Source organism: Psammomys obesus, unplaced genomic scaffold (genome assembly GCF_907164565.1).
Source record: "Psammomys obesus unplaced genomic scaffold, mPsaObe1.curated_primary_1811, whole genome shotgun sequence".
Lineage (NCBI taxonomy): Eukaryota > Metazoa > Chordata > Mammalia > Rodentia > Muridae > Psammomys > Psammomys obesus.
Genome location: NW_026585686.1, coordinates 5,502,701 through 5,530,679, shown reverse-complemented (window position 1 = coordinate 5,530,679; position 27,979 = coordinate 5,502,701). Strand labels below are relative to the sequence as shown.

The 27,979-nt window shown below is 41.6% G+C and overlaps 1 protein-coding gene across 1 annotated transcript in view; it reads right to left on the bottom strand.

Annotated features, from left to right (window-relative positions):
- Nucleotides 1-27,979, bottom strand: part of Frem1 (FRAS1 related extracellular matrix 1) — a 124,877-nt gene that overhangs the window by 937 nt on the left and 95,961 nt on the right. Inside the window, exons 27-35 of the mRNA XM_055629458.1 lie at nt 23,421-23,550; nt 21,037-21,109; nt 15,531-15,680; nt 13,575-13,798; nt 12,923-12,970; nt 12,480-12,644; nt 12,168-12,296; nt 11,474-11,589; nt 2,881-2,966 (exon numbers count right to left, since the gene is read on the bottom strand). Coding sequence (XP_055485433.1) covers nt 2,881-2,966; nt 11,474-11,589; nt 12,168-12,296; nt 12,480-12,644; nt 12,923-12,970; nt 13,575-13,798; nt 15,531-15,680; nt 21,037-21,109; nt 23,421-23,550 — 1,121 coding nt within the window. The remainder of the gene's footprint in view (nt 1-2,880; nt 2,967-11,473; nt 11,590-12,167; nt 12,297-12,479; nt 12,645-12,922; nt 12,971-13,574; nt 13,799-15,530; nt 15,681-21,036; nt 21,110-23,420; nt 23,551-27,979) is intronic.

Here is a 27,979-nt window from a genome sequence, read left to right as displayed (position 1 = left end):
TTTTTTTTTTTTTTTTTTTTTTTTTTTTTTTTTTTTTTTTTGCCCCTCTTTTCAATACTGGCATTAAATTTATTTCTTTACACATGCTAGGCAAGTGCTCTCTCTTGCTAGATACCTTATTCTACTCTGTTATTTTTCCCTTTTAGAGTGTGGTCTCACTACTTTCCCTGGTTGGTGTTGGACACATTACCCTCCTGCCTCAGCCCTGTAAACAGTGATGATTACAGCTGTGCACCACCAGAGCTGCCTTGGTCTATGCTACTAAGCATAGCTATAAATGAATGTGAGCTCCAGTTCTAGGGCCAAGAACGAGACTTGGGGATAAAACATGACAAAACTAGTATTAGGCATTGGAGCCAAGCAGACTGTGCCCTCATTGAGTAAGTTGCTCACCCTTTCTGAGTCTTAGTTTTATGCACTAAAGAATGGGCATTAAAACAGTATATGAAGTTTTGTTGAAGATTAAAGATGATAGCCCATGTAAAATTCTTACCCTAGACAAAGAACAACTAAGGAATGCCGAGAGTGAATGAAATACTCTTTTACAGGGAAGAAGTCCCCAGCTGGTTATCCAGTACCAACCGGTCAAACCTGAATTTGTATATATACAAGTAACAGTATATAGACTGAGCTGGTTGTACTTGTATACTCAAGAATATATACATATGTATATACATATATACACATATGTATATACATAATATACATATATACACATTATGTATATACATATGTATATACATATATACACATATATGTGTATGTGTATATATATATATATGTATATATGTGCCATGAATTTGAGAATGAGCAGGTTGGGGCTAGGGAAGTGTTATGCAGTGGTTCTCAACTTCCTGATGCTGCAACCCTGTAATACTGTTCCTCATGTTGTGGTGACTTCGACCATAAAACTATTTCATTGCTACTTCATAACTGTAATTTCGCTACTGTTAGAAAGCATAATGTAACCCTATATAAACATCTATGCTTTCTGATGGTCTTAGGTGACCCTACAAAAGGATTGTTCAACCTCCAAAGCAGCGACAACCCATAGGTTAAGAAATTATGTAATTGTATTTTAATTTTGTATTTTCAAAAAAAAAAAAACCTTTAAACATATCTTGGTATCCACTAGATGGTACCTATTACTATTTTTTAATTTATATTTATTTTTAGTTTACGTGTATAGGTATTTTGCCTATATGTAGGTCTGTGCATCACGTATGTACAGTGTCAGAAGAGCCCAGAAGAAGGCATGAGAGCCTCTGGAGCTGCCACACAGGTGCTGGGAACCAAACCCAGGTGCTCTGCCAGGGCACTGGTGTTCTTCACCTGTTGAGTTGTCTCTGCAGCTCCAGCAGCTATTATCATCCCTGCCAACTGCCTACAAAGCTCCTACCGTGGAGAAACAGACATTTTGTCATCCATTAGTCCTTCTTCTCCTTTGAAAGCCTTCATTTCCAAACTCAGAAGTAGCTTATGGCATGTCATTTCTAGTCTGGAGCTTAAGATGTTCCAATCTGCTCCAATTCCAATAAAAATCAGCTTTCCCCTCATTGCCGTTCTACTTCCACTGGCAGTTTCTGAAAATTAGACTCTAATGTTGTAAGTATCTGTAACATTTGCTTAAAGAAGCCTTTCCCCTATTTCTCACAATAGAATTTTAAAAAGAAAAAGCGTGAGGAAGGAACGCTCTATAACTGCAGCATGTCTGACATCTTGCCTCTCAGATTTGACCATGACAGCAGTTATAGCCAGTGGCACGTTGCCTTCCTCCACTCAGATTTCCGTCAGGAACACCCTGTCCTGCACTGAATTACTTCCCTGGGTTGGTAACCAAAAAGCATATGCCTGTGTGAATACAAAGCCTTAGAATTATGGACATAGAGAAAAGCTGTGCTCCAGACAAACTCAGCGCTCTTAGACCATGTCTGGTTTAAAGACCCAATGAAACTTACAGAAAAACAACTGAGAACCAAAGACTAGCTTTATAATTGTTGCCCCAAATACAATGCCTCTCAAAGGCAGTATTGGAGACATTGACTAAAATGTACCTTGAGAGTTATGGTTCTGAAGTAACTGGTAAAGATTTGTCTTTACTGTCAAAATTAGAGAAAATAGCAAAAATTTGAAAAATCAAGGAATAAAATTCAAAGTTCTTTTACTGGTGCTTATAGGTAAATCATTTCCAACTTTAGCATGTAATCATATTTATATACACACATATGTACATATAAATACATATTTTACTTGCACATAAATTTCTTCTTCATTCTAAATTATTCCATGGTTTATATGGCCAGGAACTCTGCTTTTTCACTTAGTAGCTGATCACAAATACAGTGAACTATACATTACCTATAATAATATAATATATATAATATAATATATATGTAATTTAGTCAATTAATATACATACATAAGACATTTTATTGCAGCTTTCCTACGTAATGTAAGAACAATTTAAATATAAATCTCACCTTCACATAGCATGTTGTAATCTAAATAGCTATTTCTAGATTTTTAAATTTTAGAAATGCCACTGCATTGAAGTTTTGTATCAGTCTAAGCACATCCCTAATTGTGTCTTTGAAATACATGTCCAAGAATGAAAGCACTTTGCCAAAAGTGGTCTAAAGTGGTCTAAAGTGGTCCAAAAGCCTAACGTGGTTCTTTTTTTCCTGGCTGCTAGGGATGGAGCAAAGGGTCTTGCAGAGGATCAGCACCTGCTGTCTCGCTGGGCCACACCCCAGGCCTCACGACGGTTTCAACTGATGGCTATTGCACGTTATCATCAGTTGCAATCACTTGGCCAACGGAAGGGAGTGGTGGGCATCTCCCCCTTTGCTGTTCCCTGCTCAGCAGAACGCAGATACTTGCCTATCCAGAATGGCTTTCTTCTGCCGATATCCCACAGCCACTGCATGTGCCTCTTGGAGAACACGGTCACAAGATTGCCCTGGTACCTGCACATATACAAATGAAGATGAGAACGTCAGCAACAGGGAGTTTACGCTGCTGCTCATGCGATGTGCATAACAGAAATAAATAAAAAGAAAATTGGCAGACGTAGACAAGGCTTTTCAAGACTTTACAGGCGGGCTAAGCATTGCAGGGCTGTGGGGTAGGGAGTGGGCAGCAGCAAAGAAAGTGTCGAGTTATACACGGGCTCTGTTTACATCACAGTTCAGTGTAATTAGAACTCTTTTTTAAAATTAACAAGAGACTAGCTTCATTGTCAAAGCTCATCCATTTTACAGAAGTTAGAGACTCTTCCTGCCAGCACTCACCATTTTCCCTCAAAATAGAATTCTCTATGAATTACACTGAAGCTAGCTAAATTATTCCTATAAGTAGCATTCTATTGTCTGACTTCTCCATTTGGAGATTGTTTAAAGCACTGATAAAAACCAGTAGGTTATTTTCTTTTTGGAAAGAAAAGAAAGGAGTTGGTTCAAAGGAGAAACAATACATAATGTATGCCTCTATCCTAACAGCCCTACACATTGTGCCCTGTAGATATACACTTATTCCAGTTAATAAAGTAGGAAAGTAAAATGTTAAGGGCTAGCGAGATTGCCCAGGAGGTAATGCCATGCCTGACAGCTTCCAGCTGGGACCCACGTCATGGAAGGAGGGAACTGCCTCTCTTCCAAGTTGTCCTCTGACTTCCACACGTGCACCGTGGCACTCATGTGCCATAAACAAAGGAAGAAGAAATGCAATTTAAAAAATGTTAGGTCACAGCATGGACATTGGAAGAAGGAGAAAAGAGGGAACAGGCCAGGAGCCTACCACAGAGGGCCTCTGAAAGACTCTGCCCAGCAGGGTATCAAAGCAGATGCCAAGACTCTTAACCAAACTTTGGGCAGAATGCAGGGAATCTTGTGAAAGAAGAGGGAGATAAAAAGACCTGGAGAGAACAGTAGCTTCACAAGGAGAGCAACAGATCCAAAAAATCTGGGCACAGGGGTCTTTTCTGAGACTGTTACTCCAAACAAAGACCATGCCTGGAGATAACCTAGAACCCCTGATCAGATGTAGCCCATGGCAGCTCAGTATCTAGTCGGTTCCATAGTAATGGGAACAGGGACTGTCTCTGACATGAACTGATTGGCCTGCTCTTTGATCACCTCCCCTAAGGGGGAAACAGCCTCACCAGGCCACAGAGGAAGACATTGCAGCCAGTCCTGATGAGACCTAATATACTAGGGTCTGATGGAAGGAGAGGAGGACCTCCCCTATTAGTGGACTGGGGGAGGAGCATGGGAGGAGATGAGGGAAGGAGGGTGAGATTGGGAGGGAATGAGGAAGGGGACTATAGCTGAGATGCAAAGTGAATAAACTTTAATTAATACAAAAAATAAAAATTTAATTAAAAAATGTTAGGTCAAATGACAAGAAAATAAAGTCACCATGATTGTCTTTCCTGATCAACATTTGTTGACAAGAAGACAAGTGGAAAATAAAATAGCAACACACACACACAGTTAAACAACTGCTGAGCAAAACTTTATTCATTTTTGCCTATGCTTTCCAAAATTCAGATATATTTCTCTGACCTGTTCATACATAGTAACTGTAGTTTCTTTCTTTGTGATTTCCCCCTTCACTAACATAGGATTTTGCTGTTCTGTATTTCAATGGTACTTCACAGGCCTTCAAAGATCTATAAGGCTGCTGGAGAGCTGCTGGAGAGATTCAGGCTGCTGAATCTGGGCTTCATGGTGTGGTTTTGAACCCATTATTTACCGCTGGCTCGTGTCTTACAGTCACAGGAGCTACCGTGAGACACCTCCTCGCATCCAGTGTGATCATCCTGTGTGCTCTGGGCTTGGGGCACACAAGATCTGACTTGTGTTAAATGGGCTTGGGCTATCTCCTCACTGTGGAGTGCTGCACCAAGAATGGACAGGCAGGAGCCATCTCCTGCCTGGCCCCTCTGTCCCTTCCCAGGTAATTTTCTCACTGATCGCCACTAACCCCCCAACCATCACCAAGATGGATAGAGAAGCTTTATTTCCAGTTACTTAGCATCTTCCCTGTTTGAAAATTTTTGAAACTATCTATGAAACAGACTGCAAAATAGAGTCCTAGTTTTCTGTTTAAATCTCCAAAAAGCAAGAAGTGCACCCCACCACCACCAAAAGCCAGGAAGAAAATAAATAGCTGCGTCTCACCTAGGCAAAATATTAAAGCAATAATTCACAAAACAAATGTTTTGGCATGTGAACGGTGGTTTTAAGCAAAAAAAAAAAAATTCTTGTTCATTTTGCTCAATACTTATAAAATATGGTAGCTACTATCTGTATAGGCATATGTTTATAGATATAAAATTGAAATATATAGGTAACACATACACATAAAAACTCTTCAAAAACTCTAAAATGTGAAGGCTTTCAAAGTTAGGATTAGAAACAGAAGCTTTACTTTTTCTGGCTACAAAAACAAACATTTTTTTCTTCAAAAGATTTTGCATAGGCACCGATATTTCAGGGCAACTCTTTAAGGGTAGGCCAGCAGGGGTTCCAGACGCTCCTGTGGGATGGGGAAATGGCATCATAGATAATGATCTATAATAATAGAATTACCAAATGTACAATGACCGCCTTAGGAAATAAGCAGATGAGATTACAATATGTAAATTCAAGAAAGGCCTAATCTAGCAGTCTGGCTCCTTTGGGTTAGAAAAATAATAAAACACCAATGGGGAAGCAAAGAGATGGGAGATAAAGATTGAGTTGAGTTAGTAATCTGATTAGAGACTAGGGATAACACACAATTTACTGTTCTCATTGAAACACGGGCATTGTAAATGACCCTCTGGAAATTAAAAAAAAAAAAAAAAGAAAATCAGGTACATACCAGGGAGAGCCCAGAGAAACAGCAATCAAAACACATTCTGTATTTGTACTAATTCTAACCATGGAGTCTAAAGCCGTCTACTAAAATATCTAATGGTAAAGTAAAGCTTCAGGTTGCAACATGCAAACGTGTGACTGGAACTTCATGAAAGCGATTGACAACCCCTAGAGAAATACTCATTTTTCAAGCCAATGAGACTGGCAAACAAGATAAGAATGGTCCAGAAAGTACTGGAGGGAGGAAGCAGGAGGCCCAGGGTGTGGCTGAAGCATGCTTGCCGAAGAAGGGTAGTTTGGGTTTGGAGGCAAGTTGTGTTGGAGGAAGCCTTACTAACTCCACATGTTCCTCCCGGAAGCCCATTGTTCCGATCTCCCAGTGTCCTTTTAAAGAGTGACTTCAGCCAGTGTGTACATCTCTAATCATTCTCCCTGTTCTCCTGAAAGCAAATGCACGCTCAAGTACCATGTGGATTCAATTACGTAAAATATTTAATATTTCAACTGAAATTGGAAGTGTAGATGTTTCTAGTGATACTGAAATGTCACATTCCCTTATACACTGCAGGCCATCAAAGAGCGCATTTGATAAGCTGTTTAGTTTCCCAGTCAATAAAGTGAATATTACGTGCAAGTTGAGTTTATTTTTACTGCTAGTTGGTTGCTTTCAGAAAAATATGTTCCTAAAACAATTTCCTGATAAAAAGTATAATAAATCACTTGGAAATGATTTGAACAACAGTGGTTCTGAAGCATCTTATGGAATCATGTCTGATCTGAGAGCCATGCTCACTCTGATGTGCCCCCTTGAATCACCCGGGGAGATGGACATTTTCCAGGACCAAAAAAAAAATCTTCAATTTACAGTATTTCCAAATGTCAATCATGTTCTTCTCTATGTAACCAACAGATATTGCTATAAACTCATATTTGTGGCCACAGAAATCCTTAATTGTGCTTACAGTAAAATATGAGCTCAGCAGGTGCTAAAACGAGGCTCTTAAAATCATGAACATCCACATTCCTCCTACCCATGCTATTTAAAAAATTATTTTATTTTATTTTATTTTATTTTATGTGCATTGGTGTTATGCCTGCATGTGTGTCTGTGCGAAGGCGTCAGATCCCCTAGAACTGGAGTTGTATACGGTTGTGAGCCGCCATGTGGGAGCTGGGAGTTGAACTCAGGTCCTCTAGAAGAGGAGAAAGTACTCTTACCATCATCACTCCAGCCCCAACATCTACATTCCTAATAGCGCTTTATGAGAAAGAGATTTGGAAAAGAAATTACCTTAAGTCTATGGTACTACCAGTGTAAAATGCATCGTACTGTATAAGACAGTTCTATTGAGCTATGGTTTCTATTCCCTGATGAATGAGGAAGTAGTTAGGTATTGGACCGAGAGAGCAATACTAAAGAACAGTATTTAAAGGTGTAGTCTAGTCTAGACTCACTTTATTCTAGCACAAAAAGTTAAAACATAAATCTATAAGTTCAAAACCTGATTACCCTTTAAGTATTCCCTGAAAGGGTTAGTTGGATTCAGTTTTAAAATTTTATTTCTTTGCTGTGAGAGAGATACAAGACTTTAAAATACATGATTTTGAGGGCTTGTGTTAGATTTGCCTAACACAAAGTTAAAATAGACACGCTCGTCGGCGCATATGTGGTGAGAAATCCCCTACACTTCAGAACTCTTTGGGGAGTGTAATGGAAAAGTCCCTTCTCTTTCCTTGCTTCCATGACAATGAGCAACCGATTTTGCTTCCTGAGACCTGTCATAAAGTTTAAAGATGTGGATATTAATACTGGCTTCCCTCACAGAAGTGATGAACTTCAAATAAGTTATATATGTGACAGAGTTCTGTAAACATACTTTGTGAAAGTGAGGCGTCATTGGTGAGGCGGCACGCAGGACTGGGTCATGCTAATCGAGGTCAGGGCAGTGCTCAATCTCAAGTTGCAGTCAAAGCCCTAGGTTAGGTGCATGAGGAAGGAGGCAGGCCTTTAATTCCAGCCTTGTGTTTATGATGGACATGAGTAAACCAGACAGTATTAACAGAGCTATGAAGGAACTCTCTGTAACTAGAAGGCTACCATCCACTAAAGCCAGCTGTAATAAGATATATCAAGACAATCAAAATTTTAAAAGGTATTGGAAGACTGGCAGGGTGACCAACAGGAGCGCACCAGCAGCACTACTCTAAGTGGACAGTATTTTATTGAAAGGGTTTGCAACACTAAGAAATTAAAAGATTGTGGTTTCAATAGATTTCAATAGAAGACAGACACTGGAATAAGAACCACCTGGCTGCCTTTCACCAGCCTCTTTGTGTGGATGCAAAGGCGATTCCCGGCACATGTTACCTTTATTTTATCACAGTACTAACAATCAGTGAGAGTCTGGGGCACAGCTCAGGAGTAGAGTGTGTGACCAGTATTTATCAAGCTCTGGGTTTCCTCTCCAACACAATAAAAACAAACAAACAAATGTTCAAGGAGAGAAGAAGTAATCATGAGCATTTGGGAGAAGCACAATCCATAAAGCATCAAGGACCTGAGTCTGGATGCCCAGGGACCACACACAATCTGGGCACATGGAATGTGGCTCTTGTGCAGGGAAGACAAAGAGACAGGCATTCGCTGGCCAGCAGGTTTGAGAGAATCAGTGACCTCGTGGTTCAGCGACAGCCTATCCTAAGATAGTGACCGAAGGAGAAACCTAACATGGACCTGGAACCTCCAGAGGCACACACAAACAGCTCCCATCCTCACCCCAACCCCTCACACAAAGAAAACCGGCTTTTAAAAAAGTAACCCTTAAAGCTTACTGAGGACTTGCTTGTCCTTTGAGAGTCACCGGAAGAAAGTGGCTGAAGTCACTGGTCGGGCTTTTAATAACCATGGAGAGCTAGCCACAGTTAAGTGGAGGATGAATCAATAAAGCTGCTTTCGAGTTTGAAGTCGGGAAGTTCTGTTTGTCTACATTTTACCAGGCACTTGCCCACACTATGACCTTGACACCTCCACCGCAGGGTAGGTCCACTACCCTCTCTTTTGCCAGGAATGACCTCCTTTTAGTAGCATCTTCCTCCTGGCTAGCTCAGACAACTTCTGGGTTAACATCCCAGATCTTTCAAGGAGAGGAAGAGCAAGAAAACTATTACTGCTCCAGCCAGCCATCCCCTAGATCAAGGGTTCTTAACCTGTGGGTGACAACCCCTTTGGGGACCAAATGACCCTTTCACAGGGTTGCCTGAAATCGTCAGCATATCAGCTATTTACACTATAATTCATAATAACAGCCAAGTTACAGTTGTGAAATAGAAACAAAAATGATTTTATAGTTGGGGAGTCATCCCATCACGAGGAACTATATTAAGGGTTCGCAGAATTAGGGAGATTGAGAACCACTGTCTTAGATCATTACAAATACACGCAGGGCATCTGATTGTCTTAGCAAAAGGGTGTCTTATTTCTTCTTCAGCATGCGTCATCGTGGCAACAACTCTATGGTTAAATAGCACTCATTTTAAGAGTTTTAAATATCTGGATTCATATGACATTACCAACTTACCAACAAAATCCACAAAGCTACTGATTAACCTCCACTTACAGTTAAGATATAAAATACAGCAGTGACCCCCCCACCCAAGAAAATGTGGTTGACCTTCCTAGGTTTTAAATACTTTATTATCTTAAAAAAAATAAAATAAAATAAAAAGGGAAGCTGGGTATAGTAGCACAGCCCTGTAATCTCCGGTGGTCAGGAGGCTGAGGCAGGAGGGTTGAACCCATGATGTAGAGGCCAGCCTGGGCAACGCAAGGAGATTTTTGTCTCACAAAAATAGAGCAAAAAATCAACTAGGTAAGGTTAAAAATAATACAGAGATCGTTAAATATTTAATTTGATGGGTTTTGACAAAGGTATCACATCACATTAAAGCTATGCGGATGAGGACGCAGAAGCTTGCACTGGAAGAGTTCCTGGCGTTGCTTCTAGTGCTCTAACTATCTGTGGGCGAGACCCTTCATTACCGAAGCAGAATAGACCAGACGCATGTACATTCCCCCACAGGTACTCATGGGGTCACGTCGTGTGTATTCTACTGAGTGAGGCTGTGTACATTTGGTGTGTTATCTATCCCTAATTTACCCACATTGTTGGGTGTTTCAGAGAATCAGTCTGTACGTATATAAATGTGTTATCTTGGTGATGGAGAAAACAGCCAGCACTTTAATAAATTAATAACAAAAATAACCCGATTTATTATCATTTAGTTTGAACAAACTTATAAGATTATTTTGTATTTTCTAGCATATGTTTTAATCTCTTGGTGAAGTAGTTAGGTCTAGAATCGCTAAGTCATGGGGCACATGGGGCACTTTGTTAAAGACTGTCAGACAGTCCCACAAAGTAGATGCATCATTGTGTGATGCTCTATACCACTGTCAACACTGATCTTGTAATTTTATGATTTTTAATCTTTTAGTGAGTGTAAAATGTTTCCATCGTCACTTCCTTTGTCTCTGGTGACGTTGAGAAAATTTTTAATTATTTAGTAACTTTCTGTTTGCTTTTTCTTGTGAGGTCTCTAAGTCACTTGTAAAACTTTGTTACAGTTGTATGTAAGCGATGTGTGTATTGATGTACACATTCTACTACACGTATGTGAAAGGCAGAGGACAAATTGGTGGAGTTGGTTCTTTCCTTCCACCTTCACGAAAGTCGTCAGGCATTACTTGCTGAGCCACCTTGTCAGCCTCATTTGAGATTATTTCAGTTATTTTTTGTTATTTATTTATAGGGGCTTTATCTCCTATTTAAGGCCTTTATCAGATAAGTGATTTAAGAACCTGAAGTGGTTTACCCTTTCATTTTCTTAGTGGTGTCTTTAGACAAGGATACCCTTTTAAATTTAATAAAGTATACGATATAACCAATATTAACTAGAACTTGCCGTAGTCTCAATTTAATCAAGAATGCATATTAGTATAATTGCATTGTTTGGATAATATCCAGCTTATGAAATAAAAAGGTTGGTCCATGATTGCTGTATGAATATTTTTAAAGTTCTGGATCAGATGAATTTTGTTGTCATTATCTGGCCACAAGTTATCTTTTATTGAATGTCACCCATTGAGCCTTTGTCCTACTTCCCTGGTTTTATGGGCACCAGTGCTTCCTACACTGCCAAAGGCTGGATGCCAAAGCCTTTCATTACCAGTTATTTTAAAAATCAGTGGGCTTGGATGTCTATCATTTGAGGGGGTGGGGAAAGAGAGAGGAGAAAATATCAGAACCTACAGTGCTGTTGACTCAGGAAAGTTCTTTGACTTTTTCTTTAAAGATGGAGATAGAAGGAAACAGAAAAGAATGTGGCACTAGTACAGCCGCAACAACAACAACAACAACAACAAAAAGACCCAGCAGACAGAAGTATCAAAATCAGCCACATATCCATTCTGAACCACAAACTCCCCTTAGGCTCCTTAGACAAAGCCGGGCAAACGTTAAGACATTTAATTCATGTTCAGTGACTGACGCAGCCCTACAGCTCCATGCGAAAATAAAGAAAACATGAGGCGCGTGTGGCACAGGGTTCCTTACTGTTCTCTGCAAGCTCGGGTGGCTGTGGCCCAGGTGCCTTTCTGCCGTGTGACCAAGGTGTGGCAGTGGCCTGAGTGAAGACGCCATCCAGCTGGGCAAGATTCGCCCTTCAGCCCCTGCAAAACAGTTGTCTGTGTTCACCTCCGAATGTACTTGATAACCCGGAGTCTGCCTCACAGTGGAAAGAAGCCTGTGAGTCTTCTCATTTCAACGGAGCAGAGGCAGCCCTCACCGCAATGTCCCATCTTGAGAGATAAATGACCTCCTACAGAAAGTGCCACCACAGTCAGAAATGGTTCAGTTGTATACCACTGACATTCTGATAATCAGACAAAATCGACTAGTTTAATACTATATTTTGGATCTTATTGTTGTTATTGTTTGGTGTGTTTGTTTGTTTGTTTGTTTGTTTTCCTGAGACAGGGTTTCTTTGTGTTGTCCTGGAGCTCACTCTATGGACCAGGCTGACCTCAAACTCAGAGATTCACCTGCCTCTGCTGGAACTAAAGGAATGCACCACCACCCGGCTTTAGATTTTGGATCTTAAAATGTCACAGTAAGCATTCCTCCCTTGCCTTTCCAGGTATAATAAGAAAGACATAGCATGAGCTGAGGACCGCACGTTGATTTCTCTGTAGGCACATCATAGGGCTTACTGCTGTTAAAGGTGCTTAGCTACCAGCCAGAGTCCCACCTCAGCTTGGGGGCTCCAGGCCTTCCAGGTGACTCCATCACATTGATACAATCTGTGGGTTTTTTCTTCAAAGTGAAAGAGTCCCTTTAATTCCACAGAACAGTTCCTTGGAAACAAGGGCAGCAGACCCTGTAGGGAAGAGCAGCCACTTAGAATTGACTTAGTGTGAACATAGTTTCCTTGTTTGGCAGCATCTGTCTGTGTCAAGTAAACTATCCCCAACCTTAAGGTCCATTTTGTGAACTAAGTGTCTTTATGGCCCACAGACTAGTTTGCCAGAAGGTAAACAGGAAGGAAGAAAGATTTCCATACCTGTCTGGGAAAATTCGAATCAGTTGTGGATTCCACCTTATCAGCTGGAGGCAGCTCTGCCACCGTGATTGTCCTCTGTGGCTGACTCTGGATGGATATTTTGGCCTTCCGCTTGTGAGCTGAGAAACCGTCACCCTCTAGTTTCAAGGACACTATGCCATGATACTTGGGGAAACCAGCGACAACAACAAGAAACAATGAGGAAAAAAAGTAAGCAGCAAGAAAGCAGGTGAATATTTTTGTTCTAATAATGAACATTTTAAAGATTGTATCAAAGAAAAGAGACAAAAAGATTTTTCCTGATCACCTAATCTTCTAGAACAAATTTCAGGAAAAAAAAAAAAAGAAAGCTTCAGGTAAGTAGACAAAGAGGAAAGATATAACAATCTCACGAATGTGAAAACAGCATGAACATAAGACATTTGGCAATTTTCTATGCTTACATTGTAGATGGTGTCTGTTCCATTTTTACAAACAGAGGATGGGAGAACCTGAAATCAACAAAGAACAATATGCATGCAAAACTGATTTAAAAAGCATTTAGCACTGTGTATTCTGGTAAGGTTCTATAATAATTGAAAATTTAAAAAAGTATTTCATAAGACTTTTTTTTTTTTTAAATGCAAGTTCAATACAATTTTTTAAACTATCATGTGTAACCATAGCTCATTGTTGTGCTGATTTCTGCATCCAATGTACTGGCTGGGCCTCTTAGTTTTCAGTGCATCTACAATGTAGAAAGATTCAGGAAACACACAAACATACGTAAGAGAGTGTGCCTTGTTGGAGTCATAGCTTCCACACCCGGGGTTTGGGTGTGTGTGTGTGTGCCTTAAATGTGCTTCTGTCCTAAGATCACTGATTATTCCCTACCTGTCTTGGTCATAAAAGGAGCCAACGCAGGATTCACATGGCTGAGTAAGTGTACCTACCACTTCAATTGGCAAGTGGGGTGGGGCAGGATAATGCTGTTCGCATAGAGAAGACTGCTGACTCCACCAAGAACTCGCTTTGAGAATCTGAACAGCTCTGCACTGTCTTACACACTTACACTGAGCACACACACTTCCCCTCCCAGAACGTCCCCGTCCTTACCGATTTCCCATTCCCATGGGTCCCCATCTTCCTCTGAGAGAGGTCTGTGAGATCAAAGCCCTGAAGGACATCTCCTTTGGTGAAAGATGGACGGTGCCTCCTTTCCAGATGAGGAGAACCAGCAGTGGTGAGTGAGGATGACCCTGAGGGCTGCGGATGCCAAATGCCCTTCCCCTGTGTGCTGTGCTTGCTTTGGTTGAAGGAATTTGAAGGATGGCATCGTCCTGGAGGCATGCAAGATGGCAGGCGATCAGTATACTACACAGACACATAAGTGATGGCATTGACACAGTTTCTGGAACAGCTTGTCATTAAACCTAGACGGATGAATTTCCCACCAGATGTTGTCTTTTCCCCATTTGCCAGCAACTCCTTCTCTCTTCATCAGTTCCCACCTGGGAAAGCGCTGTCCTTCTGCACATGGATGGGGTGATTATAAAGTCATGAAATCCATCCCACAAATCATAGATGAAAATCATCATCACGGTTTTTATAATCATTCCAGACACTCAGAGAACCGGCTCGCTTCCCTCCTTCTGTGATCCTCATCAACATCGAAGGTTTGTTCGCTGGTCAAGTACCACCCCACACACACACTTCGCGAGTATTCAGTTTTCCTCCAATCTTTTAGAGGCAGAAACTGGAATTGTTTAAAGGTATCATGTAATCAAGCAGCAGCTACAAAAAGTTACAATCAACTCTAACAGGGCAAAACCCTAGTGCATCTTAAGAGAGTGGCTTCTGTGGGAAACCTCGGCAATCGATATTTCTGCGAAGGCACAAACAAACAAACTAGGCCAGTGACCTGGCTCAGCAGGTGAAGATGCCTGCCACCAAGACTCACTACCAGAGTTTGATCCTGGGAACCCACGTAATAAAAGAGAAGAGATTGCCACAGCTTGTTCTCTGACCTCTCCACACATTGTAAGTAAAAAGATAATTACCAACCTCAACTAACAAGAAAACAAAAAACAACCTACTGCCAGAACCTGTCTGGACACTTATTTCCGTTTCAGCAGCACTGAAATTCAAGCACAGAGCCTTCCACAAGCTAAGCGAGCACTCGGCAGCTGAGCTACATTCCCAGCCCACGGCATTTTTGTACTTGTGTATTTATTCCCACTGGAAGAGAAGCAAATGTGCGGAAGAAAGTGGGATGAGAGATCTCATGGAAACGTGAGTGTCCAAAGCAAAGGAGACAGCACCCATTTTTATTTTAGGGTGAGCAAGGAAACAATAGATTACAGGTAAGAAAAAAATGCAGAGTACAGGGCTTGACAAGCATAAAAATAAAGGCTTAAAATGGAGTGTCATGCCGGACACATAAAATGTCACACAGATAAGGAACCAGAAACAGAAGGAGTTTGGCAGAACAAAACCTCAGAGCGCCACCGGCTTTGCTTTTTATTTCATTTGCACGTTGCTCTCTAGCAGAACCTTCCCAGAACTGTTTGGCTCTACAACACCAAGTCATTCATTAGTATTCTCCAGCTGCCCCTGTCCCCAGCCAGCTGCATCTTCACAACTATTTTTCTCCAATTCCTTCCCTTCTTAGAATTTTCCTGGTCACACTGCAGTGGGGGGCTCCAGTTTTAGGCACGGGGAGCTCTCTTTAACGGAGGAAGATAATTACAGCCCTGCAAACCCAGGGGGAAAATAATTGTCGATAGATTCTCACCAACATTGTTTCCCCCTTGGTGAGAACAACAAACGGTTAGGAAAAAAAGCAACCAGGGCCCTGACTTGTTGCTTTCTGCAGCCATTGCTCTTAGCAGGAGGAAAGCCACATGAAGCACAAACTAGAATAAAGGAGCTGGAGTCATGACGGAGGCGGCTTTCTTGACAAGAAATTATGCATTTTGATGTGAAGGTGTTATCAAGCACGTCAGCTGCTGCAAGCCAGCAGCCATGGCGCCAGGACTGCTCCTGATTTCAAGACGAGGATCAAAAGAATACCTCCTTTTGAGTCCAAAATTTTCACTGCAGCTTTTGTCTTTGTGCCAAGAACCGCATTCACAGGGGAGATCAGAATTACTTCAAAGACCTCATCATCTTCCTCTAATCCGTCATAGGTAATTGCTATATTCCACATCTTAGTTGACATTCCTACAAGAAGTAAACATTTTAATTACTCTTTAATTGCTATTTCAATCACCTAGGTGTCAGAGAAATATATTAATTAACATGTCTACAGCTAGACTGTGGTAGCCCAAGTGAGTTATTGTACTGCCACCAACCCACGGAGGCCCCGCTGTTCTCCCAAATAATATAAAAAAGACCGCGTTTGTTCCTGGACAATGATGATCGGCCTTCAATACAAACACTGTAACAAAAAGTGAGCTGCAATACCCAGAGGGAGAAAGAAAAGCCATTACTGCACAAAATCCCAAACATAATTTTTCTCCCATTCCATCCCCTCCATGCTAAAGAAATAAATAGTTACTACAATTTTGAAAATCTTAATAGTTGCAAAAAAATCTGAAGATGCTGCAGCAGAAAGAAGTGATTATTGGATGGTGCTTCAACACCTCACAGAACCCTTGAAGTGATTCATTTCCACCAACAGCTGCCTGTGTCGGCTGCTCTCCCTGCCCAGATCTAGCCCATGGCTGATTTCTCTGATGATGCAATGCTTAGCAGTTGGATACTCTCCTAGAGAAAAGTATAGGCTGGAGACTGTAGACATGGACTGGTCCAGCCGCCCTGTTCCCGCCCCCCCTGCTTCTATCAAGGAGTACAATCAAGTTTATTCCACATAATCTTTTGAACTTAATACAAGTTTTTAATCCACTATGATATCCCAGACACTCTGTCCAGTTGGGATGGAAGGCAAATTGAAGTCAGAGATACCAAGGCTGAAGGACCCTTCTGAAAGAGTCCAATCCTTAGCAGTTTCTATGATGGGAACTGTAAGATAGCTTCCTGGATTTATTTAGATGGAAAGAGGAAGGCAGAGGTAAGCAAACTGAAGGCTTTTTGGTGGGGTGAGAGGTACAAGAATGGGGGCAAAGGGCAGTAAGTTCATAGGTTGGTACCTAGGGCTTGAAAGTCCTAGGGTTTGAAAGTCTGTCCTGCCTCCCTTGCTTATGGATGCTTTCATGCCAATAAGTCTTTCTCCATAAGGTGGTTGAAGACTGTTTCCCAGGCTTCTCTTCTGAAAATTGACATCTTGCTTGCAGATTGACATGTCTCTAACTCTGTCTTCCACATGACAGCCACCTTCTTGAAACTATGTCTCTTATAGATTTTGTAACCAAATCAGCATATCACTAATCCCTGTAGCAGTCAATGGAAAGTTGAAGTGATTCACTTCTGATCTGGGCTACACTTAGAGGAAAAGAATGGAGGCATCTACCATAATTTTGATAAATAGTATAAATTGATGGCTGATTTAGGAACCATCCAGCATCTTCTGTGTGCTCAGATTATTTCTTTTTACAGTCCTTGCCAAATCAGAAATTGAACTATAGAATATAAAATAGCAATTAATTCCCACCTCAGGGATAGATGAGCCGATCCACCAAAATGTATGTTTTATCCATAAGTACCTGCCTTTGCATTAGAAGCTATGGGGAATGCCACAAGTGCAGCATAAGCCAAGCTCTTATCTAAAGGAATCTGATACTTTTGGGGGGAGACAAGACGAATCCGGTTGTCTTGGGGTATCCAGGAAGATGGGTCCTAGGCCTCCCACCGATTATCAGTATTTGCAGCAGTTGCTTTTGCCTCCCTTGTACATAACCTATGCAGCCTTCCTGTAAACGTCAGTCCATCTCTAAATTGTTTATAATGCCAATATAATGAACACTGTGTGAGTATTGTATTGCCCCGGGTATAATCACAGGAAAATCAAAGGTCAGTACAGAAAGAATGGCTTTTCTGATTAGTTTTTGATTTGTACTTGGCTGGATAGGTGGATAGGGGGCACAGGAATTCTGTAGCCCTTCTTTGTATGTACCAAGAAGTCAAAGCTATGCGTAATTAGCTGACGAAATATGTATGAGAACAGAGTGTGTGCAGTCAGTGCCTGTAGGACCCACAAGCACGGATTTGGAGGGAGGAAATGAAAAGTAATCCAAGAAAGTTCAAAAAGTTGAGGTTTGGGTCAGGCGAGTGGAAAATAGATCAGCTGAATGGACGTCTCCATTCCCCCATTGGGGGAAGGAGATCACAGACTGCGAGTAGCTATTGTAGCTGCACTGCAGAGAACCCTGGACACCAGGTGGCCAGGTTCCAGCTTTAGACAGTCATTAGTGAGGGAAGACATCACTGACATTCTGAGAGCTAGCGCTTTAGCAGACTGCATTTGAGAGTGTCTGTGTGAAGGCTGGGTCCTGGAGACTCTGGGACTTTAGAGGCAGCTATGGAAATTAAACGAGCATGAAAAGAGGTAGACAATGGAGACAGCTAATATTCAGAGAGCCGTTCTAATCACCAAGTGTCATAATGTTAAGTACAACTTAAATAAAAATCCCATACGCAGAAATGTATTTCCATGTCTCAAGCAGTTGTCCTCCTACTTTAAAACTTTAGAAAAATGATAGTATCACTTCTAAGCAAGCAAACAAACACACACAAAGGAACCAAAAAGGCCTTAAAAGTTTTTGCTGGATCTTATGGAACAAAACCAAATAGTTGAAAGAGACCTCCTCTGAGTTCTTTGAAGGGCTTCTGACTTGCTGACCTATATTTCAAATTGGTTTCAAGCCTCCCAGGTGTGGGGGTCACCCTCTCAGGTTAACAAAGATTGTGAGTGGTGTTTTCATGGCTGTTGGGTGCCCTGTTTCCTCCAATTCCAGGTCAAGGTGGTCCTTACTCCCTGAGATATACCTGGGTTTTCAGAAGGCTGGAACAGCCCCTTCCTGTTTCCAGAAAACAAAAGGTGCTGTATAGAGCACAGGAGAGATGCCCTTTCATACAAACACACCCCACTTTACAGAGAAAACGAATCCCTGGATATTTTCCTACAAAGCAGATTTTTCTGTTGAGAGACATTTTCTCAATATTTTTTCAGAAAATGCCAAATTAGAGAGCTGTTCCTTTGGAAAACATTTTGACTTTTTCAGAATGATCAAGATTTGATTAAGAATGCATCAAACTTTCGGGGACACATTTTAAAGGAAAGCACTCATTTTCTTCAGAGTGTTTGCACAGGCACTTGAGCACTTCAGGTTAGTCACAACAGCTGAATGCGTTCTCAGGGTTCGTGTTTGCAAAGTTTGGTGAAGTGCTACGAGGCAAGCCTTCAGCCCACCCCAGCCAGAGTTGTCCAGTCTCGCTTCAGGTGCTGGATGGCCCATTCTGCTCCTCTGGCATCAGGGAAGCTGATATTTCCAGAGAAATGAAAAGATTGCTCCTGGCAAAAGTGATAGGGTGGAGCTGGGGCCATCTAAAAGAAGCACGGATTTACAACATGAAAGTATATAAACATTTATAGGACCTGTGGATATAGGGAATTTTTTTAATTCTCTAAAGAAAGGATTCATGAGATGAAATTATTTCTGGCTTAATAAATTCTAAAATCATGAGCAGCCAAACATATGGCTTTTTTAAAAAATGTATAAAATATGCTTATATTATTTTCCAATGTATAAACAGTCATTAAAATCCAGAGACCATTCGGAGCCCCCAGAAGTCATTAGCAGCTATCAAAACAGCATGTAAACTCTTCTAGACAAACAGGCATTTATCTTATGTAGTGGAATCTCCAAGAGATAAATTTCTGTGTCTCCCCTAGGGTGATACATTCTAGTTCCTCTCAACCCAAACAGAGCGCCTGGCGGGCTGCTGAAAACCTAACTTGCAACAAACAGCTATGGAAAATAAAAAGGACATATGGCAGAAATGATTGACTTTCAAACAAGTCGTTTAAAATATGAGGATGGAAAGAACATTAACCCTTTTGTGGTAGAGCTGAGGACGGAAGAACCTGCAGAGTCCTGAGGATAAGCGGCAAATACAGAGGAGCTCTAATGTGATCAGCCTAGAAAGGCAACTCACCCGTGTTAGAAAACTTGTTATGAGCTGAATTGTACCCCCCCAAAGCTTATATTGTGAGGCCTTTCTAACTAACTGCCAGCACCTACAATGTGTAATGTGTAAATAGGGTAGTAATGGTTAGAATGAGGTCACAGTAGAACAGGGTAGCTCCTTAATCTAAGTTCACTTGGGTTCTTTTGATGAGGGAGGATTTATTCATAGGTAGAATATCATGCAAAGGTGAAGACAAGGCCTAGGGAGATATAGCAAGAGCCAGGAGCACCAAAGATTGCCAGCAAACTACAAAAGGCACAAAAGAAAGGGACAGGATAGATTCTCCCTCACCTGATCCACACATTGGTCTTAGATTGAAAAGCCTCTGAAACTGCAAGGCCACGACTATGTTCACAACTATTGGCAACACTTAGTTATGGGAAAACAATATAACCTTCATGTGAACAGACAAAGACATTCTTCTCCTACCACAAAAATCATCCGTTTGGGGATGGGGAAGATATTTAGTCTTTTGAGTGTCGAGTGAGCTTACGCTTGGTAGAGTCATCAGGGTGTGGGGGAACATCCCTGCAGCGAAGTACAAAGCCGCAAGCCCTGGCTACTCTCTAGCATTTGTTCTTCTCTTCCATTTGTTCTTCGCTGAGTGACCCAGGTGCTTTATGGACCACAGGGAACGAGGAAGAGCCATGCAGAATAAGGAGGCAGTTAATCCCATCCACAAGAGAGCCTGGAGGGTGGTGTCCAGCCTCCTGGCTTTAAGACAGACTTCCCCAGAAGTAAGCAGTGCTTTTGTGTAACTGCTCCAGCATTCCTGCTCCTCCTCTCCTTCCCTCTCCTCCTCCTCACTAGAATGTTGCCCACTCCAGGAAGTCCTCCAGAATTTCCTTTATCCAGAACAATGGCTTTCACTCTGGGTTCCAAAGTTCTGCTGGCAAATATTTTCATGTCTATATGTTACAAGCAACAGAACATCTTCAGGAGAAGAAACATTTTAACATTTTACCTTTTGGTACCTAGCAATATTTTCCACAGATTTAATTCAAAGTAAGTGCTATTCAGTGAAATAATCATTCGCCCTTAAAGCATGTTATATCAACTTATTTCAAAAGAGATCATTTAGAAACTCCTTTTAGGTTTCTAGATAATCATAGCATTTGAAAAATTTCTACCAAAATATGTGCTTATTAAATTACCATTATAATAATATCTTTCTGGATTGCTTGGATATTTACTTTGATATTTTATGTTTATTATTTGCTATGACTTTTTCTCCATTCAAATAAATATTTACTTTTAATAAAAACATGTATAATGGCCGAACTTCAGGCCTAACTTGACTGTTGGGAATAGGGTGGTATGGCTCATTGATGATCCTCTAGTTGGCCGAAATTGCATAATACCCTGTCTTCCCAGCAGTCTCCACGATGCTGATAGATCATGAAACAAACTATAAACAAAAAAAACATACCTGGGTCAAACTGAACCAGCTTGGATGGAGCGACAGTAAAATCTTTTCCAACTACAGCTGACACTTGGTTGACCTTAGTGGGGGAAAAAAGTCATTTAAAAACAAAAGTAAATACTCTACACCAGAGAATCAGGTAAGAATTTTAAATTTATAATAAACTGTTTTGGATCCATGCTATGTGGCATGCTTTTTTTTTCCTTAAGTTAACTGATTGTTTCTGCTTTTAAAAGCATTCAATTATTGGAAAAAACAGAATAAAGTTTAAAACCCTATTGCGCTCTTTGTTATGAGCACCATTTTATTCCATTACCTCTCTCGGTTTAAAAGGGAGAAGAAAGAGGGGATGGGAGAAGGAGAAGCAGGCAGTGGGGGTGCACTGTCGGCTCCAAGGCAAGGAAATCCCTCAGGCCAGATTAACCGCACACGTCCTGACCACGGTTGTCCTGCCTGCATGAAACCGTCGCTCTGCACCAACATGAATGAGAGCTTTGCGGGGCTGACAGACCTGGTAAGCAGCTATGCACAGGCAATCCACACACAGGGCCCACAGGCCTAGAGGCCTTGTCATGAAAGCTGTAAAAAGAGAAAACCACCCTGGTCTAACTGGACTACAGACTGTCCTGCTGCACCCTGCTTCTGAAGACATGGTCTTAGGCCCCCAAGGGGAGCCTACGTGTCTGCTAAAAAAATGTCTGTGGTGAGTCTGAAAACGGCCATTGAGTGAGACCCTGGGCAAACCATCACGAGGGATTGTTAATCTTACACATTTTTGAGATGTTGAAGATGGTCAAGGCAGTGAAAGGAACGGAACAAGAGCGCACAACCTGAAGCACTAAAATGTCTGTCCATTCCTGTAGACGCCTACAATGTCTCCGTTTCCAACCAAGATGCTAATAGGTTAATCGCTCTGTCTAGAAACATCTTGCTGAAGAATGGATTACCTCCTAGGCTTCCATTTGCTCTTTGTCTTCAATGCCAAGGCTCCCCCTGAACCAGCTTTTGCCGGGGAAAAGGCAGCCCATTGTACACCTGCATCCACCATATGCTGGAAGCTACATTTGTCTGCATGGTTCTCGTACATGCAATTACCTAGTATTTACCACCACCGAGTTTACAGAATCCTAGGTGGAAAAAGCATGTCTGAGGCAAAGTGTTTGGAAAGGCAGGTTGGGCAAAGGGACACAATTCAGTGAAGGCAAACAGCACAGGCTATGTCTTCCCTCTCTTCTCAGTCAGGTAGCCCGTAAGATCTTCTGGAAGATGGCAGGTTACACTATACTGAGCACTCTCCAAAACCTCAGGGACTATTCTTGATAGGGCCTGCACCCTTAGCTGTCATGTTCATACAGCTTACATAGACTAAAGCACCACGCAGGCTCTTTTACGTGTTGTGGTGAACGGTAACATAGACCTAAACGCTGCATGCAAATATATAGCACTTTCTGTGAAGGACCAGGGGTTTAAAAAAAAAAGTCAGTTCTCTTTTTTTCTCATATCCCTTCCCTGGAACTATGGGAAATGCCAAGTTTCCCACTCTGATGATGAATCCCCTGCAGGTCCTGGAGACAGAGACCTGTACTCACTAGAAAGATAACTGGTGAGTCTGGATGTGGTCAGGTGCAGGTCCACGGTGTTCTGAGGTGTTTTAACTCATCATAACTGTGACCAGCAGAGATACCACCTCGCTCAGAGGCTCAGCTCCTCGGACTGAGCAGGGGTCTCTCTCGTTCCCCACTGAAGCACATAAACCAGCTCTGTAAGCCCACTTTCTGCAAGGGCTGTGGTTACAGTGACTTCCAAAGCCCCTTCAACTCTATAAGCCTCAGGCTGTGCTCCAGCCTATGGAAAGGACAGCAAATCTGGCCAAAGTGACAATGTGGGAACTTTACACTTCAGTACCCTTCTATTTCTGCACGATGTGGGTACTTCTTCAGGTAGGCTTATGGTCTCCTGCTTTACCTAACCCACTGGGACATGAAAAGGGATCCTGTTCCTGCACAGCTGGTGACTGGCATTTGCTGTGGGCATCTCATAGGAGCTGTATACACCTTTCAAGGTGCAGTTTAATACAGAGTCACAAAGTTAGATACATCTTTCTGTGAAATCAAACTTGAAAGCTAAAGAAAGTGTAGAAGTAGCCAGATTTCAAAACCAACAGTGGATTTTAAAAACTATCTAGGAATCACTGAAAGTCTGAGCGACAAAGATTTTTGTGTACTTGGACTCTCCGGCATATAATGACCCCCCCGCCCCCCCCCCACACACACTGCAGTTTGCAGTTTCCTTGGCCATTCTGAATTTTTTTAAAAAAAAAAAAAAAAATCAAAGGCACTAACCACTAACTTTAAGTTCTATTTTGCCAATTTAAATTTTAGAGTTGTTACCTCTATGCCCACAAAGGCTGAGTCGATGGAATATCCCCTTCTCGTAACTTCCAAGGGCAATAAGCCTACATTCTCACAGACTTCATATTCAGTCTGAGACCATTCAATATAAGACCACTTCAGCTCCAAGCTGTACATGAAAAAAAGGAGAAAGGTGATCATAAGGTACCCATAAGAATGTCCCTCAGTATGGTCAGCTAGATGGGAGACTGAGCACTGAATTCCATCAAGGCAGCGAAGGCGTTTGATTAACCCATGCCGGTGTCAGAAATCCTTCATGATTATTTGGAAAATTTGTTCATGATGCATTTTTGCATTTTCTTAGTTGCTCATCATAATGACCTTGTGAGGGAATAGAGAAAGTGTTAAAATTCTATTTTGTACATGAAAGAAGTAAGATTAGAAGGACTGCAAAAGTCCCATGATTGTTGGTGACGAGGTAGAGGTTCAAATGGGAAAGAAACTAGCAGGCATGAAATTCAAGAGCCCATTCATTTTAGGAAGATCTCTGAACTTGGCTCCGCTTTAATGAAAAGTTATCCCTAGATGTGCTTAGGGATTACAGTGTCTGTGCGCTCTGTACCTAACACCCATCCGTCCTTCTATGCAACGAAAGAGATACAATAGTGTGTAGCTTGGGTGCAACTGCAGTCAAGCCTCAGTGTCCATGGGAGAGTGGTCCACGACCCACTGCTGATGCTGACATGTGTCAATACTCCACTCACACGCAGCCTGCACATATCCTTCTGTATGCCTTGCTTTGTCTTCAAATGACTTACAATACCAAACACAGCATAAATAGCTGATTTACTATATTGTCTAGAGACTGATGACAAGGAAGGTTTGTGCCTTTTCAATATGACATAATTCTTTAATAAATAATTTTGAATTATAATTGGCTGTATCTGCAAGGTAGGATGCAGAATATACAGTTGAATATTATTCATAAATAGTTCTGCTACATCATGAGTAAATCTGACATTTGATGGAAATTGTCGTATTTAATGGCTGTCATCTAAAGAGCTTTAACAGGGGAAAAAAAGACTAAGGTCAGAAAGGTTCAACAACTGTTTTATCATTCTTGCAGGGGTCACAGGTCACTATCACATCATACAAAGTTCACCAACAAAATAAATCCACTTGTACTGATTCATGGAAGGATGGTGGTGTGGGGGAGGAGTGACACAGCAGCATAGACTTACTACAGGGGCTCGTGATAAAATACCCGTGCTGTGCAGATACGTGTTTATTCAATAGTTATGGAACATTGTTACTGCATGCCGGATAACGTAAAGATGACTTGAAAACCTTGTTATAATAGAAATATTGGTTCACTCACTAATATTTGATGCAATAGAATTTAAGTCTATAGCATGAAATAGAACTAGGCTTAAAGCATAATAAAATAATACTTAATAAGGTCAAACCAATGGCAATAAAATGATAAGCTGCAAAGAATTCCTAAAGAATCCAGGTAAAAAGCAAAAAAAAAAAAATTAAAAAATTAAAAAAAGAAAAACAGATTCAGGGAGAAGCCAGCAAAATAAATGGGAAACCAATATATGTGAACAAATTTGAGCTGAGTCTCCTAAGAGTCAAGTGGGCGCCAAAGCTGAATTCCAGCCTTTGTCGATACTGAGCATTGTAAGCACCAATCAGAACCACTGCACAAACCCACATAACCTTAAGGCCTAACACTCAGTGCAATCTGGTTGCTGATCTAGATAAAGAAGGGGGCAAAATTTAGAGGCCCGTTCACTCCAAAGCACAAAGGGTCTCGGTGTTGGGAGTGTAAATGTGTATTTTCTGGACACACCATCTGAATTATCACGCCTGTAGGTTAAGACTGTCTCCAAACAATGTCCTATTTTTATTTTCCTTAAAACTATAATCTGTTAAAAGAGACATGAAACTTAACCCAGGCTGTAGATTTTCCAAGAAAAAAAAAATTTTTAAAGAAACCCTCCTATACCCACAGGATATATACAATATGTTCTGAATGTAAATTTTTTTTGCAGTGATTTATTAGTAAAGCTACTTCTATGATTAAACTCTGTGAAAATACCTAAGGGAGAGAGACAGAGAGAGAGAGAGTAAGAGACAGAGACAGAGAAACAGTGTAGCCAATCAGGTTGGAATTCTCCCTGTAAGAATCAGCATGACTGTAGTTTCAAATTTCAGATGTTGGAGCCGGTAAGATCAGTCTGGAGGTTCTGTGTGAAGATAAGGTTGGACTGACATCTTCACATCTAAGGGACCTTCTTCTTACCATTGAGTAGAGTACATTCTATGGGCAGAAATGATGGTTAACAACGTACCATGAATTAAACGCACGTGGTAAACTGTTCAAGTTGATGGGCAAGAGCCCCTAGGCTAGGGCTTCTCCACCCCACACTGTGGCTGTCAGAATCAAGGACTCTTTGCTGTGGGGTGGCAGCCTGGACTCTGAAAGGCACAGCAGCACCTTCCGTCCCTCTCCAGTGGATATAGCTTTGTACTTTACCCTGCTCACAACCATCAAAACTCTGTCCAGACTTTGTGGCTGACCCCTGAGAGGAAAGACGCCTTCAGCTGAGAGCTTCCAGGCGAGAGACGTGCAGCACAGCAGAGGTGTTGATTCTATGTGAAAGCTGAATGTTGGTCGCCAACGACCACTTCTGGGAACAGAAGTCACTGAAGCTGGATTATATGCCTCAAGGCTTCTGGACACACTGCCACTCAGTAACTCGAACAGTCAGACACAAGAAAAGGTGTTTGGACACGCCATTTGACATCACAGAATCTTTGCTGAGGTTTAACTTTCTTCAGCTGCCCTTATCCCAACTTGTGTTTTCATGCAGAGTACACTATATTTTTCTGTAGTAAGCATGCTCTGCGGGAGCAGCCTTTGCCTCCCCGTGTATGACGACTCACTTTGCAGAGTGAGGAACACACAGCTCATCCCAGAGTACTCCACAGCTGTCTGTTCATTGTACCGTTTCCCGAGCTGAGCTGGCAGCCAGAAATGTCCTTTCCCACAATCATTAGCATCCTTCATACACCTTGAAAATAATTCTAGGCCAGAAAATGCTCACATGTTCCTTAGAACCCTGACTCACTCTGTACCTCATGACCAGTATTCTGACCCCATTAGAGAGAAAGATGGAGGTCAGCGTGATTGTGTGGTTTCTTAGCTGGGCACGTATGTTATTCTCTGAGGCAGACTGCAGTTCTCAGCGCTGGGCATATGTGGAGACAGCGTTGTCTCAAGCAGCAGAAGCGGCGTGGTCCAGGCATTTGCTGGATAGAGTTTAGGGATGCTGCTTAGCAGCTGTGGACAGGACAGTGGTCTCTCAACAAGAATTGTGTTTCCCTACACACTAACGGGGTCCACGCTGAGAGACCCTGGCCTACAACGAAAAAAAAAATCTGTGCTTTTGGTATTTTATTTTGTAGCTATTTGATTCATATACATGAAGGAGCAACAAACTGAACAAAACCCTCAGGGTTACATCAGTTTGGGATCTGGGACATGAATCTAGGTTAATAAGTGCACGTTAGCCTCTCCTTGCCTCAGTTTCCTCTCTTCTCAAAGCATACTAAACACAAGTCATACTTCAAAGGAGTTAAATGAACATCCACGAGGGCTCCTTAAGTATGGTGAGCTTCTCAGTAAAAGGTTTCATAGAAGCTAAAATCGGGATTAGGTCATTCTTCCTATACCTAGATATTCACTTATAATCAAGTAGCATCTGACTTTAGAAAACTGAAATGCTGAAACATATTTTTCTAAGCATTCTGTCTAAGCTCTATCAATTCAGAGATGAAGCCATTAAGCCCTGACAACCTCATACTTTGAACACCTGTGCTTCCCGGTTTCCATTTCTCTTGATGGTGGGGAGTGGTTAGCCAAGAGGCAGCAGAGTGAGAGGAGAAAACAAGCACTTTGGAGTCAAACACACTTGCAACCGCTCATTAGTGTGGGGGTGCGGTCAGCTCCTCTGTCTCTCTAGGCTTCAGTTTTCATTATCGTAAAATGAGGGGAATTACAGTCATGTCACATCATTAAAATTAAAATTAGTTAATGTGTGCAAAGCACCTGTACACAGTGGGTGCTTAATAAGTGCCATTTTCTTTTCCTTCCTCTGTGCTTTCCTTAGCTCGAGACTGGGGATAAACATGTTAACTCTGGACTGTAGACGATGTGCAGGCATTAGCGAGCAAACGGCTTCAACCTCTCCCCCTACAAGGTGTTTCATAAAAGCAGTGTAAATGTTTTAAAGTTTGCCTGATAGAAATTCCTTTCCTTTTACATTTCTTTTGACTTTTCTCTTTCGAGGCCAGGACTGAGTAATAGAACATCTGGGTCCAGTTGCCAGAGAGGAGAGGAATCAGTGAGGAGAGAAACCATCACATGAGAAGGGCTATGGGGACCAACTTCTGTTTTGAAGTTAATTCTTCACCTTCCTTCCTTCCTTCCTCCCTTCCTTCCTCCCTTCCTTCCTCTCTCCATCCCTCTCTCCCTTCCTTCTCTCTTTCTTTCTTTCTTTCTTTCTTTCTTTCTTTCTTTCTTTCTTTCT